This window comes from Podarcis erhardii (genome assembly GCF_964252035.2).
Source record: "Podarcis erhardii genome assembly, chromosome: 4".
Taxonomy (NCBI): Eukaryota; Metazoa; Chordata; class Lepidosauria; order Squamata; family Lacertidae; genus Podarcis; species Podarcis erhardii.
Window position 1 is genome coordinate 31,105,078 of NC_138508.1, and position 19,263 is coordinate 31,124,340.

General features: G+C 43.5%; 1 protein-coding gene across 1 annotated transcript in view; it reads left to right on the plus strand.

The window, feature by feature from the left end:
- Positions 1-10,047: 10,047 nt before the first annotated feature.
- IGSF11 (immunoglobulin superfamily member 11) overlaps positions 10,048-19,263 on the plus strand; it is a 175,445-nt gene continuing 166,229 nt past the window's right edge. The window contains exon 1 of the mRNA XM_081860526.1: positions 10,048-10,239. Within this exon, the coding sequence (XP_081716652.1) occupies positions 10,170-10,239 (70 nt within the window). The 5' untranslated portion in view covers positions 10,048-10,169. The remainder of the gene's footprint in view (positions 10,240-19,263) is intronic.

Below are 19,263 nucleotides of genomic sequence, written 5' to 3' on the forward strand. Positions count from 1 at the left end.
TTGAGTCCCACGTTGGGCAAAAGGATTTCTGCATTGCAGGGGCTTGGAGTAAATGACCCTCGTGGTCACTTCCAACTCTATAAGTCTCTGATTCTATGGTTCAGTCCTTGGCAGAGACGTAGCTGGTGCGTGTGTGCACTGCACTGTGTGGGTGGCACTTACCATGGGACCTGCTGTGCGCCTGAGTCTTTCCTGGGAGTGACGCGGTGGCTTGGGTGGTTGCAAACTCCTTGCTGCCTGGAACGGACTTCCTGCAGGCTCTGTGCTGCTTGGAAAAGCAACACAGGCCTGCAGGGCACTGGAGTGGAATGTGGCTTAGGCACTGGGATTCTGCCACACCCTGTCCCATCCCACAGCACCTTGCCCCCCAGGCATGGGCTCAGGGTACATGCACCACCGCAGGTTCCCAAGCGGCTAACTATGCTGCTGGTTCTTGGCAACTGCAGATAGGACAGGGGGAGAACCTTGTCTGAAAGCTTGGAGAGCCACAGCCAGTTAGTGTAGACCACTGGTGGCCACACTTTGCCCTCCAGATGTTTTGAGAACAGTGGTCAGGGATGATAGGAACTGTAGTCCCAGAACAGCTGGAGGGCCAAGTTTGGCCACCACTGGTGTAAACAATACTGAGATGGACCAAAGCCCTCGCTCAGTACAATGTACGATGTCCTGAGGCTGATCAGGCTTCCCTATGGCTGGTCTTTACATAACAATGAGCATGCACCTCAACTGTATTCACACAGTAAACATCACTGTAAATATTCAGCCTTTAGAGGAAAAGAGAAGTCTGAAAGCATGAAAATGGCCAATAACAGAAGGGGCAAAGATGGCTGAAACTCACATAGCGATTTGAAATAATCAGCCACATCTTTGGCTGCAGACCTCTCCTTTTCAGTAAATTATGGCAAGATAAACATGATATAAAGTGCCTGGGATGATAATTGATGGGACTTCCACAGTTTACTGGACAAGCACATCTCTGCATACAGCAGACTCAGCTAAGCACAGTGAAGTCTTCTAAAGATTTTGTTCTGGGGGGAAAATGCAGAGGTAATTAAATGGATGTATTTCTGATGTTCTGCCATAATGCTCCCTAAATAGAATTAAAGCAAAGCAGGCTGCCAACTTCATTTCTTCAATAGCACTGTGAGATAACTTGGTTTCAGCAGACTGAGGTTATTAATGATCAGTTCAGTAAATTTTATCATTTACTTTATACCTCAGGAGGACACTAGGATGAAACTGATTTTGATCAAACCACAAATACTGTCACCTTTAATAAATTGTGATCTGACAGTGGGTAACCCAATATTGGTTTAGGAGATAGAAAAAAAGGCAATTCTGGGCTTGGCACCTGATAAAGTAAAAGTTCCTGGAACAGATGGATCTCTAGCTTGTTTTTATACAACATTTCAGAAAAAGGTGGCACTAATCCTGGAAAGGGTCTTCCTTCAACCAATACAGCAAACAAACAAACCTCAAAAACAAGAAAGAACAAAAAAATCCCTCAGGCATTAAAACACTCTTACTTACCAAGATACTTAGAAAGGCTAATGCAAGTGATAATTATGGAATCTTTCACCTTGTGTGTTTGCTAAATATAGAATGGATGCACAATCTCACCAGCACGATTAGTCACTAGGCTTCATTATCTCACACCCGTTCTCATTAAAAACATGAAAGAGAGATTTACAGCTGCCAAGTCTCTGCTTTGGGTTTTATCACCTATCTCCTTTTCTTTATATACAAGGATTTACACCCTCCATTTCAGTAAGAAGCTATCACCATCAGGCATTGTAGGGAAACTGGGCCCACAGAAAGAAGACTATGCCAGAGTTACTCACCATCATTTCTCTTGGGTTTAGGGCTTCGCTAGAGGATCTGTTATACTGAGCACTCATCCTGATTTCCCTCCACAAACCCAATGCAGAGGTTAGACCAGGGGCTGCCAGCCTTTTGGGGCCACTGGGCACATTTGGAATTTTGATAAAGGGCTATAGGTGACGGTCACAAAATGGCTCCAATGGGGGTACAGCATTACACAAAATGGCCACCACATCCAAAGGAGCAGAAAAAGAGACAGGGCTACAAAATGATGAAGGTGGGCTTTTCAAATCCAGTGACTCTGTTAACAAAAAGGAGCCATAAAAGACACCCACAATGCTAAGCTTCCTTGGTCAACGTTTGGTATTCATTCTAAACTATGAATATCACTCTGTTCCAGTTGGTCATTGCAACTAAGATTGTAAACCTAAGCTCAGGGACTGCCTTATTAATGATATTTGTGACACAGTCTCAGAGCCTTTAAATGGATGCAGAGTGGGATGAAAAATGATAATAAAAAAGGGGGATGAACCCCGTCAGATATGGTGAAATGATCTTGCTGCTGATTTTTGTTTTCTTTTGTTATTTTTGTGTTTTTCTGGGTGGAGTTTTTCAAATGGTTTTACTGAAAAGGGTTTTACTGAAATGTTTGCCCTTTGGGTTGTAGCCTTTTTGTAAGTCGCTTGGAGACTTTTATGGCAGGCATCTAGTAAGTCAAATAAAAGTATTTGACTTACTAGATGCCTATAGGAACAATAGTAACAACCAATAGTAACAACTAAGAATCCAGTCTTTGCCTGCTATGCAAGAAATTTGATTTTACAGTAACTAGCACAAATGCTTCACTCACTTTGTTATAATAATACATAGAGCATAGTTAAGTCATTCACAATAATTTACTGAAGGTGGGCAAGAGAGAAGAAAATTCATTTTACTTTTGTGGCCTGCAGATAAATACAACATGCAATCTTTTCTCTATGCAAAGCTACAGCCCTTTCCTCTTATCCTGAAATGTTTACTTAAAGCTACACCAATCCCTTTGTTTATTTATATTTTAAAGAATGTGTGTATGTTGAAAACTCATAGAAAATAACAATGTGTCCAACAATATATACAATGGTACATAAAAACACAATAAAAAGAAGAAATATGAGCGACATTCAATTAAGTGTGCATAAAGTTTGTGCCTTAACCAACAGAGAGAGATGTGTATTTTAAACCTTGTTTTAAATAATCTGCTCATTACCCAGAGAACTGTGTTGGGAGAGAGGAATTAATACACCTTCTACTTACTTATTTCTTTATTATATTTATTTAATTTTACATTTTATTATATTATTTTTGATTTTTTTAAAAATTGGAATACTGAACAATAATGGGAAGCCATTTTGATCAGAATTGTTCAACTAGATATTGTGCAAGTAGAAAGATGTGACTTTAACAGCAGCATAATGGAAATACTAAATAACAATAATTTATTATTTATATGACTGGGTTCCCCCAGCCACTCTCGGTGGCTTCCAACAAATTAAAGCACAATATGACATCGAACATAAAAAACTTTCCTGAACAACAAATTCAAAAAGTGAAGCTTTTTCCTACATAAAAATGCACATGTGCAGACTTTGTATTACATGGCTGCTATTCAGCTGCTAAAAGTGTAGGACTCTGGGCAGAGAAGAAGAAACAAAACTGGCAGAGAGACACCAAGTTGAAACAGAGGTGGAGGGAACTAGCTCAGAAAAAATCAAATAAAAAATAAGATGGCTTAAGATAGTGATCCAGTCAACATACATCCACCTCTTAGAAAACTCTTGGAATATATTCAGTTCAGAAAGAGATAAATATGCAGTTCTGAGATTAAGAGGTAGAGTGGAAAGACCCACCAATATGCAAGATGAATCAGATCCCCAGTTGCCTCAGACCTTCTGAGTTGAAAGCTTAGAGAACTATGACTAGAGAGTAAGGGGCTGCAGAAGACCACAATCCGGAAGGGAGGAGGCAAGTAGGGCAGTAAACTGAAATAAGAGGAGGAAAGCTTAAACTGCAATTACAAGTACAGATAGGTAGCCGTGTTGGTCTGCCATAGTCAAAACAAAAAATTCCTTCCAGTAGCACCTTAAAGACCAACTAAGTCAGTTCTAGGTATGAGCTTTCGTGTGCATGCACACTTCTTCAGATACACTTCTTCAGACCTATTGCAGTCGTTAAGAGTCGTCAACAGGCTCATCACAGCTATCTGCCAATCACCCATTCCCACCACCCTTCTGAGTAATACCCCTCCCCACCTTCTCACTATATAGAAGGGTAAAAACAAAAAATTCCTTCCAGTAGCACCTTAAAGACCAACTAAGTTAGTTCTAGGTATGAGCTTTCATGTGCATGCACACTTCTTCAGATACACGCATCTGAAGAAGTGTGCATGCACACGAAAGCTCATACCTAGAACTAACTTAGTTGGTCTTTAAGGTGCTACTGGAAGGAATTTTTTGTTTTGCAATTACAAGGAAAGCCTCCAAGCATTAAGCGTGGTTATAAAAAACACAGATTGCACAGAAATGGTAAGAAATCGTAATATTCAAGGTACATGGAAATTAACAGATTGGCACAGAAATAAATTTGGAAGTGGACTGGGGACTAGTTATGTTCGATCACCCCCTATGTTTTCTACATACACACAGTCCTCAAGAGCATGGTTTTCCCTTTTGAGGTTGCAGTATCATGCACACTTGTAATAAGCTCCAAATCAAAATGCATAGGATTTACCTGTAAGGCAGAATCCCACCATGAAATTACCTGGCTAGCAAAATGGAAGAAGTCCTCATAGCTTATTTTTCATCCAAACTGACCTTATATACCGGAAAGTTGATAAAATAAATTCTGGCAGTGTGCATCCAGTACCCAACTATTTGAGCGCAAGAGCTTTATCCTGCAGACCAAGAGCATAGAGACAAAGTGGTATTTGAATGATGAAGCTGCATGCATTCTGCTGAAATGTATGGTGCTCTTATCTACACAGACCCAGAAGCTATCTTGTCCTTCTGGAGAAATGAAACGTTTGATGCATAACGTTTCCTGGGCACTTAATTCATGTTGCCTGAACTTGCTATGCATTGTAATATCTACCTGCAGACTGCTAAAATAAAAGCAATCAATTGGCAATTCCGCCCCCACAACCAATTTGTCCATGTTCTATGTATTATGATATTTACATATAATGATCACTAAATTGGGAGAAAGTATGGGGGAAGCATTTGTGCTAGGTAGTCTTAATACACTGCTCTTTTTAGTTGAGAACTCTGCTACCATTTTGGTATAACAACAACAACAACAACAACAACTTATTTATAACCCACCCATCTGGCTGGGTTTCCCCAGCCACTCTGGGTGGCTTCCAACAAAATATTAAAATACAGTACTGTAGTCTGTCAAACATTAAAAGCTTCCCTAAACAGGGTTGCCTTCAGATGTCTTCTAAAAGTCTGGTAGTTGTTGTTCTCTTTGATATCTGGTGGGAGGGCGTTCCACAGTGCTGAGAAGGCCCTCTGCCTGGTTCCCTGTAACTTGGTTTCTCACAGTGAGGGAACCACTAGAAGGCCCTCGGTGCTGGACCTCAGTGTCCAGGCAGAACGATGAGGGGTGGAGACGCTCCTTCAGGTGTACTGGACCGAGGACGTTTAGGGCTTTAAAGGTCAGCACAAACACTCTGAATTGTGCCCAGAAACATACTGGGAGCCAATGTAGTAGGTCTTTCAAGATGGGTGTTATGTGGTCTCGGAGGCCGCTCCCAGTCACAAGTCTAGCTGCCACGTTCTGGATTAGTTGTAGTTTCTGGGTCACCTTCAAAGGTAGCCCCATGTAGAGCACATTGTAGTAGTCTAAGCGGGAGACAACTAGAGCATGCACTACTCTGGCGAGACAGTCCGCGAGCAGGTAGGGTCTCAGTCTGCATACCAGATGGAGCTGGTAGACAGCTGCCGTGGACACAAAATTGACCTGTGCCTCCATGGACAGCTGTGAGTCCAAAATGACTCCGAGGCTGTGCACTTGCTCCTTCAGGGGCACAGTTACCCCATTCAGGACCAGGGAGTCCTTCACACCTGCCTGCCTCCTGTCCCCCCAAAACAGTACTTCTGTCTTGTCAGGATTCAACCTCAATCTGTTAGCTGCCATCCATCCTCCAACCGCCTCCAGACAGGACCTTCACGCCCTTCACTGGTTCTGATTTGAAAGAGAGGTAGAGCTGGGTATCAGCTGCATATTGATGGACACCCAGCCCAAACCCCCTGATGATCTCTCCCAGCGGTTGGTTAGCTTAAGAGATTTGGAAGAGGAAGTCCAAATAGTGCATAGGAGAAGGAAAGCTGGCAAGCAAAAAAGATTTTAGACCAATTCAATAGGGCAGAAAGCTAGAAGCCAGGATGTGGAGAGTTGCAGAGGAATCAGACTCTGAGGCAGAGTTGTCGTCAGGTTTGAGGAGGCCCTGGACCAGGTGAATTCATCCCCCCCCAGCCTGGTGTCCCCCCTTTTCTGTTTTGCCTTCCCTCCATTTTTATCTTAAATACAAGTGAGGGTTGCTTCACTGTCACCAACACCTCTGACCCCTGCCTACTCTTCCCCTCGCTTACTTTTTTTCCTGTGAGGATAAATCACTGAATCCAGATCGCATCTACCTGAGAGTTCTCAAAGAACTCAAATGTGAAACTGCTGATTTGAATCGATGGACACTTATCCAGATGGACTGCATTGCATGACATGTGGTTGAATTAGATGACTTTTCAGGTCCCTTCCAACTTTACAATTCTATCATTCTATGAATGTTCAAAGTCGAGTCCCTCGGGGACCTGCACTTTTTAACTTGTTCATAAGCAATTTTAGAGTTAAGGGAGGTGAGGTGGCCAAGTTTGCTGATGACACTAAACTGTTTGGGGTTGGTAAAGCTAAGAGAGATTGTGAAGAGCTGCAAAAGGACCTATCCAAACGTGAGTGAACGGGCGGTAAAATGACAAATGCGATTCAGTTTAGACAAGTGTAAAGTGACGCAAACTGGGGCAAAAAAATTAATCATCTTCATTTCACATATATGCTCACGAGCAGTGAACTGGTGGTGAACAATCCCATGGGGTGGTAGTAGATAGCTCCATGAAAATGTCGACTCGGTGTACTGCAGCTGTGAAGAAGGCAAATGCCATGCTAGGGATCATTAGGAAACTGAAATGGAAATGGCCGATATCATAATGCTCCCATACAAAACTATGGGAAAACCACGTCTGGAATACTACGTCTGGTTGCCTCACCTCAAAAAGGATATTGTAGAGTTGGAAAAGGTTCAGAAAAGGGTAACCAGAATGATCGAGGGAATGGAGAAACTCACATTTGAGGAAAAGTGGCCACAGCATTGTGGAAAGGCTTTTCAGTTTAGGGAAAAGATGAATAAGAGGCAACATTTAAAAGGGTATAAAATTATACATGGTTTGGAGAAAGTAGGTAAAGTTTTTCTCCCTTGTGGATATCCAGTGAAGCAGAATGTTGGAAGGTTCAGGACAGGCAAAAGAAAATACTTATTCATGAAGCGCCTAGTTAAACTTGGAATTTGCTCCCACAAAAGGCATTGATGCCCACCAACCTAGATGGCCTTCAAAGAGGATTAGGCAACATTCATCCTGCATTTATTCTGATTTGCTTGTGGGGTGTTTACACATCTTCCCTTTAACCATTTGTTCATTCCACACTTTTCAATACATTTCCTAACCACAAAAAGTCAATTTCCTTTTAAAAGTGGAATTGTTGCACTAGGTAACAGAGCACTTAAATTGTGCAAACTTAACTTTTCTGGTAGGCATTTGAATCCCTCAAGCACAAAAAAACCTGACAATCCTGGAGGTGCCCCCAAGTCATGAAGAAAGCCAGCTATCGATAGCAATCAACACATCTTTGTGAAGATACACAACAACAAAGGCCTACTAAAGCAGTTTCCAGCTCCACTGATTTTCTCCTGCACAACTTTCCTTCAGCGATAGTATCAGTGCTTCTGTTTTATTCTGGTGGATTTTTGACGTCACCATTAGCCCAGAGGCATTAGGATTTGTGATGTATAAGATGGACTACTGCTTCTCAAGGATGCACCAACACTTATGCATTCCTAAGATTATGGTGTAGCCACCTAGAAAGAGCACATGTCTTCATTCCATTGCTGCCTGCACCCAATGCATTGGAGGTTGTCAACTGAGGACACCCTGGATTCATCTTCAGGGCTGAGAAAGAACATGGGAGATGAGTCAAGATATATTGTGCCTCAGCCACAAAAAAGCTTTATAAATCTAAATCTGCACTTTGAATTGTGCTCAAAGTGTATACAGGAAGCCAATGCAGATGCTGGAGCAATGATGTAATACGATCCAAGCTGAAGCTTCCAAGGGCCTTCGAGAGCAGCCTGATAGTGGCCTCCAGGCCACTATCATGTGGAGGACATCACCACAAGGTGTCCCATGTGGGACAAATAAAACAACAAACATGCATTTTTTCACCTTTCTCATGGAAGAAAAGTGCTCCTGCCCTGTGCTGGAACCTGGAATTCCAGGGGAAGAGCTACAGCTCAGTAAAGGGAAAGGTCTTAGGTTTAATCCCTGGCATTTCCAGGTTGTGCTGGGACAAACTCCCTGTCTGAAACCCTAGTCAGATGCTGCCAGTCAGTGTTGTCAGTACTGAGCTATATGGACAGTTTCCTATGCTTAGGAGTGCTCTGCTATGAGGTTGAGTGGCAGGGAGAAACTTTCCTCCTTCAAAATCACATGTCCAAACTGTCACCAGCACCACCTTTCCTTACTTCTGTCTTGCTTGCACTCAGCTCCAGAGTACCTAGAACCATAGAATTGTAGAGTTTGAAGGAACCCTCAGTGACTCTAGTCCAACCCCCCTGCAATGCAGAAATATGCAGCTGTCCCATACGGGAATCAGACTTGTAACCTTGCAATCTCCATTCTGAGGCTTTGGCTACTACCCAGAGCTGTGAGTAGTGGAAGCACGAGTGACTCCAAGCCCTTCTGCAAGAATGTCTCTGAAGTGAGAATGAATGCATTTCTTCTGCCCGGGTTCCGTGCAGCTCAGGCAACGCTCTGCAGAGATGCGAATGGCCGATCTGGGTGATTTTTTAAAAAGTTATTATTATTTTTAAATGCATACTTTGATCTCTCTCGGAACTGCGCGCCCCCCTCCTTCCCCACACATCTAAAACTGCTTTCGGTAAGTCCAAAGCTCCCTCAAGAGGAGCTCCGCACACAACCCCCCCCCCCGCCGTAGCAATGCCCCGGCGTGCTCTTTTTTTTGCAATGTCACCGGGAGGAGAATGCAGGTGCAACTCCGGGCAAGCGCTGCACGTGATCCCCGAGCGGCGCTCCGCCGTCGCCGAGGGTCCCGTGTGTGTGTGTGGGGGGGCGCAGTTCCGACCACCTTTCCTTTCCCCCAAAACACCCCGTCGGTCGAAGCAGCCTCGTTCCCCAACTTCAGCAGTTTTCCCTCGCACGTGCGAGGCCGTTCCCCGGAGAGGGAGGCGAGTCAAAAGAAAAAGAAAAAACCGCCCTCTTCCATTTTAGGTGGCGCCGCCCCCCCCCCGCATCCGCCAACCCACCTCAGCCCGTTTCCTGAGCCGCTGGTAAGTCTCCCCAGGAACGTTGAGGGACCCAAACTTTCCGGCCCGCGCGCGGCTCCAGAAGCCCGCCTTTTTTTTTTTGGCGCGCGCGAAAACGAGCGTCGCTCGCCGTTTCCCCCTCAGGCGCCTGAGGCCGAGCGGGCCGGGCGCTTCCCCTCCTCCTCCTCCTCCTCCTCCCCACCTTCCCGCCGCCCCACCCGGGGCAGCCCGAGCCAGGCTGGCGGGGGCGGCGGCGGCGAGTGCGTGTGGCGCGGCCAAAGGCAAGCTGCCGCCGCCGCCGTTTCTCCTCCTCCTCCACCACCACCGTCGCCTCCTCCTCGTCGTCGTCCTCCTCCGGCGCCGCAGGAGCTCGGCGGGGCCGCCAGGCTGCGCTCTCGGGCCGGCTGCGAGCCTGGCTGCGTCCCCGGGCTGCCGGGGCTCCGGAGCGCCAGAGCCTCCCGGGGAGCAGGCGGTGGTGCGAGAGCGGGCGGGCGGTCCCGGGACAGCGGCGGCGGCGGCTGCTGCAGCGGGAGGAGCCGGAGCGGCTCGCTGCTGCAGCGGGAGCCGCCCCGGCTGGGAGCTCCGCTTGGGCGGGCTGCGGAGCGGCGAGGCACCTGGAGCCCCTCGGGGGGCGCCCGCTAGGCGAGCTGCCTGCCAGCCGAGGAAGCGCCGTCGGCCGCTGACCGAGGTGCCCTCGCCCGCTGCTCTCCCCGCGCCCGGCATGACTTGCAAGGGCTCGTCGGGCTGGGGGCTTTGGGTGGCCCCTTTGGCGGCGCTGCTGTCTCTGAGAGGTAAGCGGGGGTGCCTGGACGGGGCGGGCAAGCGTGCAGCCTCCTTCCTTCCTTCCTCCCTTCCCTGCGCCAGATTCGAACTCGCAACTTGGGTGCTGCGGGGGTCGGGCGGAGCGGCGGCGTCAGGAGCCCCAGCCCAGGAGCCGGGCGCTTCTCGGGGAAGGCGGCTTTCTTATTTTGCTGAACCAAGCAAGTTGCTGTAAAGTCCCGGAGAGTGAGGAGTAAGTGTGCGAGGAAGGTTTCGTCCTCCTTACCAGTGCCGCCTTAAGCGCCTCGATGCTTTTGCAGAATAATCAGAACCGCTCCCCTTGCCTTGCCTGTTTCTCCTCTGCAGCGCGTTGAAAGGGAGAATAATGTATACGGATTTTAAAAGGGTTTTTGTGTGTGTGTGTGTGTGTGTGAGAGAGAGAGAGAGAGAGAGCGAGAGAGAGAGAGAGAAAGTCCGCTCTGATCCAGCGACCTTTCAAGGGACTGTAGCTGTCGAAGTGGTTTTATTATAAGGAGCTGGGAAAGCCGTTACTTTCTCCTGTAATGTTTCTCTTCTTCTCTTTTTGTGATGCAGAGGTATAAAGGTTGGCTGAGAGCTTATTTCCACCCGGCGTGGATAGGGTGTGTTTTCTGTTTCGTTTTAAGAAGCGTGTTGGGCTGGTTGTTTATGTACAAAATAGTGTTCTTTGTGAAACACACACAGTCAAAATAACAGTATTTAATATTAAAGCGTAGTTTTACTGTGTCTCTTTTTTAAAAAGGGGGGTTATGATCCAGAGGTCCACTTTCCCAGTTGTATAGAACATGCAGTAATCTTTAAAAACCAAGCAATGCTCCCCACAGCCTTAGTCACTTCATTATTCTACAGTACAGATACTTCATTTTTAGTGCTACCTTCTAAATGCTGGACTTCACTGTGGTGAAGTTCCTTTAATTTTCAAGGTATTGACTTGAACACTGGTTCTTCTGAAAGCATGCAGGGAAGTTAGTTTTAGGAGAACTTTCCTGTTCAGAAGGACAGGAGCACTGAAAAGTGTATAAAGCCCTCTCAGGCAGCCCAAACCAACATGCTATAGAATTTAAGTTCACTTGGGGTTATTCTCAAATAAGACTGCAGCCCAGGATACCTGCATTTGATCTGATTTGATAGTTTATCCAGATTATTTACTGCTTTTATGCTAATTGTTTCTGTTTTAATACAACAAAATAGTCTTTGAAACACACATTCAAAAACAGTTTTATACGATAGTAGAGTAACTATTTCTGTGTAATCTGTTTCAACTGTAAGTACTTGGATATTCTAATCCTAGTGTCTTAAAACTTAAAAAAATAAGTTTTGGTCTGTTAATTATGGGTAGCAATTCTTGTACTCTGATGAGATAGAAAAGATTAAGTGTCTCTGACCATTTGTTCTATTTTTTTTAACACAGTTGAAGTCATTGGGGTCAGAAATGTGAATCATGAATACCTCACTAAGATGTGCTAACAGATTTGTTTTAGCAATATTAACATTTGTGTGTGACAAAACGATGCGTTTCACTTTGGATAGGAAGTATCATTTCCATAGAGTTGAACTGTGCATGGATTAAACTCTAAACATACTTGGAAGCAACTAAATGATTCGAATGGGAGTTTCTTGCAGGTGACACTATCTCATGCCAACTGTTTACTGATGGGAGTTAAGAATTGTTTGTTTTTCTTTTTAGAACTTTACAGGAATGCAGGGATCAATTTTGCTATTGTGCTGGTTTGACTACATGCAACTATTAAGTAAGAGTCCCGTGCTCATTGTTATGTGTGAAGTGCTGAACTTTTACCACTCCTTGATACTTTTAGTGATTTAAAAGGAAGAGACGCATCTTACTGTGGTGTAGTTTTTCAAATCACATTGTGGGTATTTTAGTAAGCAAGGTATTTGTGACTCTAGTTTCTCCTCTTCTTCTTGGATTATGTGATTTGGTTACCATAGCATGTGGTGCGTTGGCAGGGGACTGTTGTGCTGCTGAAGCTTGAGAGTGAAGGACTGAGACCCCTGCTGCTATGATCCAGGTGCAGAACTCCACCAGCTGCACTGCAATTGGTTTTGTGCCTTTGCCAATGCTCCCTTAATTCGGGTCTGCAGCACTCCCTTGTGCTTGTTATCAGTTTTGGGATTTCCTTAAACAGTTGTGCTTGGTTTTACAGCCTTGGAAAAAGTGTGTCTAATGTTGAACCTCTGCTGAGCTTTCCTGGCTGTACACGCACTATACATTTAAAACATATTCTAAACACATTATTTCCCTCAAATAATTCTGGGCACTGTAGTTGGTTAAGCATTACCGGGATTGTAATCCTGCTTGCAGTAAACTACATTGTCCAGAATTATTTGTGGGAATGAATGTGTTTTAAATGTGCTTTAAATGTATATAGTGTGTACACAGCCCCTAGTCTTGGCATGCAGTGTGTATAATGCTTCATTGCCACCCATTTCACCCCATTTTGTCCCCCTTGCTATTTGAGCACCCTTAGCTGTTCAGTCCTTGCAAGTGCTGCATGTATTTGTCAGCCCAAGGCTTGTTCTGAAATTGGACAGAATGATAAGTGAGTTGATCCACAACAGCCTTGTATTTAAGCACTTGCCTGGGAGCCATAGGTGATGAGACATGAAAGGCCACTGTCAGAACTGGATTGGCTGCTTCACTCCCATTATTTCACTTCCTTCCTGGTGCCCAACTATGTTTGTGATGTGGCTGGCAGTGTTAGGGTTGGTAGTGCCCCTCCTCATTCCACAGATTAGCCCTAGTGAATAAAGTGAGATTTCAATTTTCAATTATGTTCAGTCTGTAAGGAGGCTAGTAACTTTCATAGACTTATTTATTTGGCTGGTTGGCCTATGACTCTTCAGCATCCGTTGAGTCCATTGAAAAATGGTTTTAGAAGAGCCAAGGGTAGCTCCAGAGACACCCTTCATTTGTTGGACTGCCACTGTCTTTCAACTTCAGTTAGCATAGCCAAGTGGTCATTTATGATTAGAGTTGTAGTCCCAACACCAGTTGAAGTGCACTGTGTTGGCTACCCCTGACTCTTAGGAAATGTGTGGGTGGTTGTCTGCAGTACTGCATGCTCTTTCCTAATTTTCCAAGCATTAGAAACTACTCTTCTGTCGCCACAGGATTTATCCCTCTGTAGACCAGTGAAAGGTAGGCCTTTCTGTAGAAACAGAAGAATTGTGCTCAAACTACCATGCATGATTAGTGTGACGTCCTCATAAGCCCCAATTTAGGACCTGAAATTTTTTATCCAGTTCCCACATAATGGGTGGTGGTGTGAAGGGGATGGCCATTCTCTTGTTTTCACTTTTTTTGGTAAATGGGCTAGGGAGCACTCTAATTTGGCTTTGTACTGTAGAAGGACACTTTCCCATAATGGCATAAAAAATAATAATCCTGAAATGATGGAGCAGTGAGGCCAGTGGAAAGGACGTGTAAGGTTATGTGTGCTTTAGACTTTTTAAATATCAGCACTGAAAGTGGAGTTTTAACACTGGGGTTGCACAGAATATGCACAGCTACCTTCAGCACACATTGTTCTTCAAAGCCAAGAATTACTTGTAAGGAAGGAAAGATGTGTCACTCATCCCAGACCCTGTGGGATAAGTCCAGCTTAAGATCCAGTCCAGCATCCTCTTCTCACAACCAAGTAGGGGTTTCCATAGGCATGAAAGCAATACTCATCTCCCATTCATGATCCCCAGCAGCTTGTATTCAGAGGCATACTGCCTCTGATACATGAGCTGATAAATATAATTATAATTATTTATGAATTTATGAATCACCTTTTGCATGTGTCTCAAGGTGCTTTATCGATAGAACATAAAAACAACTGATCATAGTTTTAAAACAGTACCCCAAACAACAAAAAATAGGTGTTCGTTTTATATTTTTTTTAAACCCAAGGCAAATAAATCTTTTCATCCCGCTAGAAGAGCTTGTTGAAACAGCAAAATTCTTCTGTATTCTCCAGAAAAGAACAGACAGTGGACATGTGTTGTATCTAAACAGGACTGCTGTTCCAACAAGGGGGCAGCCACCCTGAAAGCCCTGCTCCAAGTTACTGTGGAACAGGCTTCTGATATTTTTGGAAGTTGGAGGCAAAACTCTGGTTCAGAATGCAGTTAACTACTGGATATATAAGGGATAAGGTGGTATTTCAAGTAACCTAGCCCTGAACTTTATATGTAAGTACCAAAACCTTAAACTTAGCCCAGTGATGGATTGGTAGTCAGTGCAAATCGTGAAAACAAGGTGCTATATAGTGAAGGTAGTTTGCTGCCAGCAGCAGCCTAGCCACCACATTCTGCACTAGTTGCAGCCTCTTGACCAACCTCAAGGGTAATCATCATGACTGGTAGCCATTTCCTTATGAATTTGTCTAAAATTCATAATTTAAGGCCATCCAAGTTTGGTGACCATCAGTAATAACTTGTTTGAAGGCATTACACAAGGCAACTACAGTACCAGTGACTTAGCTATTTGAGCAGCGGAACATGCAACAGTTTCCCTAGGTACGAAGCACAGTTCATTCGCTGGTGGGAAATTCAGTGTGCCCAGAAGGGCATCCTTTAAAGAAGACTGCTGGACACAGGGCAGTAAATGGACAACAGCTGTGTACTAAACTGTTGTACTAAAAGTATATTGTACAGAAGGAGCAACAGCAGGGAGGGAAGTACTGTACCGCTCCCAGTACACCATGGAACAGAATTTTCTTGTTTCTTGTAGGAAGGGAAGTTACCCAAAGCTTCCTGACAAGAGCTGTAGACTGTCATGGATCTATTTCTGAACTAGAGAACAGCAAAGGCTGAATGACAGAAGGGAAGCACTGTTAAATATGGTGAGAATCAGAACAGTTTTCATCTTGACATTGGAAGGCTTACATGGTGTACCAGAGCCTCGAAGTGCTGCAGGTCTTACTCAAATAGATGGGACTTGGCATTGATTTCAGGATTGCATTGTCCATTGGTTGGTATTTGTACCATCTATTTTAAAAGGAAGCAGCATTTCCCTCTTCACTTGTATCAAAGCCTTTTCAACAGTTATTCATCACAGTGCAGCAAAACAGATTTATACTTCCTTTTGTCTGTGTAAGCCACTCTCTCAATGCCTATATCAGTAGCAAAAATAATTACATGTTCTCAGTTTTTTTTGTCCAAGATTTTCTAATTATAAACCAATGCATTCAGAATGACGGCAGAATCAGCATGCCAGATCTAGGCTTCTGATGCATCTGTAGAGACTATCTAGATCTGTTCTCTGTTAAGCAATGATAGTTTGGACAAATGGACACAATTGCTTGGAGAGTATGACACTATCTAGCTTTTAACAAATGTATGTACTGAGTAGTTAATGTATGGACTTTAAAAAAAAATCTCCTTTGCCTCTTCCAGAGGGGTGGATGTGGGAAGCAGACATAAAAAAACAAACCTCCATTCAAATACCATATCAGCTTTTTTTGTAATAAACTTATTTTTGAAACAAACTTTATTTATTTACTCATAGTATATGCTTGATATACATAGCAGTGACATATGCTTTCAAAAGATATACAGTACAGTCCACGTGAAATGTTTCTGAGCAGGCCTCCCAGTGATCTTTATTTTCTCTGTTCACCTGTGGTTCTTTCTGCTGTGAATATCCCACCAAGGTTGTTCCCAGCCCTTACACCATCTCCCATTCTACAAAAAAAGTATGAAACTTGTTAGTTGTGGTTTGCGCGCTATGGCTTATTGAACCTACTGGGAATATAATGACAAAAATTGACTTTGAATGGTCAATGACCCTTTTTTGTGGCACTTAATACCATTTTTATACCTTATTTTGAAAGGGACCACAATTAGCTTTGTTTTGATACCAAAACAAACCCATTTGGTTGAAAAATAAGCGAAACAGGAGGTTTTTTCAAAACTGACGCAGAAATTGCATTAGCCTAAATTGCATAAAAATCAAAATTTTAAAAAAATTCTCCTGAGCCAAATTTTGGACCAAAAAAATCTTTAAAAAATAATTTGAGGTTATCTCATAACATAAACTTTTTTTTGAAGAAAATCTGAGTCGTGAGAGCATATGACACCAGGAGATTTGATGTGGAATGATCCATATGTGAGAACTTGTTCAACATTGTGACTTTAATCTGGGATAGTGTTGAGTTGCAATTGACTAGACTTGTTGGGTGATCAGCTATGTCTACACTGAAAGCCGCAATGTAGGAATGACAGCCTTTAATTTACTTTATGTATTGGCTGATACATGAGGCCAGCCAAAACGTACTATGCATGATTACATTGTGCCCCAGTCTCTTTAGTGATATAGAGTACAAATGTTCAAATCTTTGTAACACAGGGTACTGTTTGCAAGGTCTCTTGGAGGAGAGGTAAAATAGCTTGCATCCATATTATGCAACAGAAGTAGGGGTACTCAGCAGTTCGGGCTTGTAGTAGAATGAGTAGATGGCATATTCTTGGCTCCATGGTCCAAGTCTTAACCACTAGAGAACATTTTACATCTTATGGCAAATAAGCAATATTCCCCCTGGTACCCCTTAGGGGATATTTAGCGACTTTTTCTGGTGACTCATCTATTTGTCAGGATGCTACTATTATACTTTTTAAAATACAGTATTCAAGAGTGCTTGTAAACAGTTTCTTTCAAGGAGAATTGCACACACAACATATTTGGAGTTCATCGGAGTGATAAGCTAGCTTTCTTTGCTTTTAAATGCCTGCTCATGTCTTTGAAGAGCAATAAAGTTGTTGCGTTTGACATTTCTGTTGGCATTGTTGCTCCAAAGTATTTATGTACAGTGGAAGCTACTTACAACCATAATCTGTTCCAGAGGTCCGGTCATTACTAGAAATGTCCATAAGTAGAGGTACACTTTTCCATAGAAAGTAATGGAAAAGTGAATTGATCCGTTCTAGACAATGAAAAACACCCCCTAAAAAAGCAATTTAACACAGATTTTACTGTCTAACGAGACCATAGATCCATAAAACAAAGGCAATAATCAATGTACTGTACTATAAAATAAATAAGACAGAATTGTAGATGAAAAAAAATAACATTTTTTTTTCTTACGTGCACTGAGGGTGGGTGGGCTTACCTGGCTACAAGCTGGGGGTGGGGCAAGGGTCAGTAAAGAGCTGATTCAGTTTGGCCAGGGTCACTTTTTTTCCTTGCCAGGCCAGGTTCTTCTCTGGACTTTCTTGGGTTAGTTCCTTGGCGGGGTTTGGGGCTGCAGTGCGCCCTGCTGTGCCTCTTGCAGGCGGCACCTCTTCCACAGCTTTGAAGGTGGGATGGGGGCCCTCTCCCTGGCAGCAGAGGCCTCAGCGCTGCTCTGCAGACGGCCGGGTGAGCTCCCGGCTACTGGCAAGGCCTCTGTTCGTATCTAGCGAAAAGTTCATAAGTCAAAGCATCTACTGAAGGTCGTAACTGGAATCGTACGTAAGTAGAGCCGTACATAAGTCGAGGTTCCACTGTAGTAATTTGCTTTTGTAAATTGGAAAGTGGTAAATGTTTTCTTGAGAGCTCGTTTATAGGTAAGAACTATATATGAGTGAATGAACATAGCTGGTGTGGTTCAGTGTGGGCATCACCACTGGTGCTCATCATTGTGGCAATCTGAAAATGGGAACATCATGTTCTTCCTTTCTGAGAAATACAGTTTCTTAGTTCTGTGCCAAAGACTATTGTTTTCTCATTATATGTTTTACTTTCAGTCAGCAGAGAAGAGTTGCCTACTGTGCTATTAAACACAATTTATGTTAAATACCTCAGAGCTGCTGGTGATCTCTCATATCTACTTTAGCTTTATATATTCCCCCCATGAAAATGTGATAGTACAAGCAAGCTGACCATTCTGTGATGACCAGTGTAACATTTATAAGCTTCTTTACATAATATTTTGTGTTTCAGCTAATAGTATTGAGCATCAATTACCATTAAACAGTTGGTTAGCTGCCTTGAACTTTCCTACAAAAATTATCAAGTAGTAGTTTAAATACTTCCTTTTTATTGTGTATTGAAATATGTAACTAATGTAACATTCTTGCAACCTCAATAACTTTTCTTGGATTTTGTTGAGCGGGGAAAGGCATGTGCTTTTGTAACAAATGTAACACACTCAAGCAGCATAGGTTTTACTGTCTGAATCTAATTTTGCTCCTAACACCATCCATTACTTCAGTTGGTTATAAAGTGTAGTGGGTTTGATCCCCATACAGGCCACCTGCATATTCCTGCATTGCAAGGGAATGGACTAGATGACCCTTGTGGTTCCTTCCAACTCCACAATTCTATGATTCTATAAAATTTATTGTCAGCAAAACTATAAGTACATTAAAGGCTCATTAGCTTGTTCTCTGTTTTCTTGGAGAGGTCTTTAACTGCACTTTAGGGGAAAAATCAGAGAAATTCTGGGTCATCTTGTATGTGACACTTCTTGCATGTGGTTGTTTTATTCACTTGTAAAATGCCATTTTGAAAAACAGTTGCCAATTAATGAAACGTGGGAAAATTATCTTTGAAATTACACTGGTGCCTCGCAAGACGAAAATAATCCGTTCCACGATTCTCTTTGTCTAGCGGTTTTTTCGTCTTGCGAAGCAAGCCCATTGACGGCTTAGTGGATTAGCGCTATTAGCGGCTTAGCGGCTTTTAGCGGCTTAGCGGCTTAGCGGATCAGCTGATAAGCGGCTTAGCGGCTTAGAAAAAGGGGGGGGGGAGGAAAAAAACCCTGCAGGAACTCGCAAGACATTTTCATCTTGCGAAGCAAGCCCATAGGGAAATTCGTTTTGCGAAGCGCCTCCAAAACGGAAAACCCTTTCGTCTAGCGCGTTTTCCGTCTTGCGAGGCGTTCGTCTTGCGGGGCACCACTGTATATAGAACATGTTAACTACATATGAAAATGAAAATTGAGTCTATAGGTTGACATTTCTATGGAACTACCCAATACGACTTGATTAAAAAGGCTCCCCAAGCAGTGTTCAAATAAAATTATAGATAA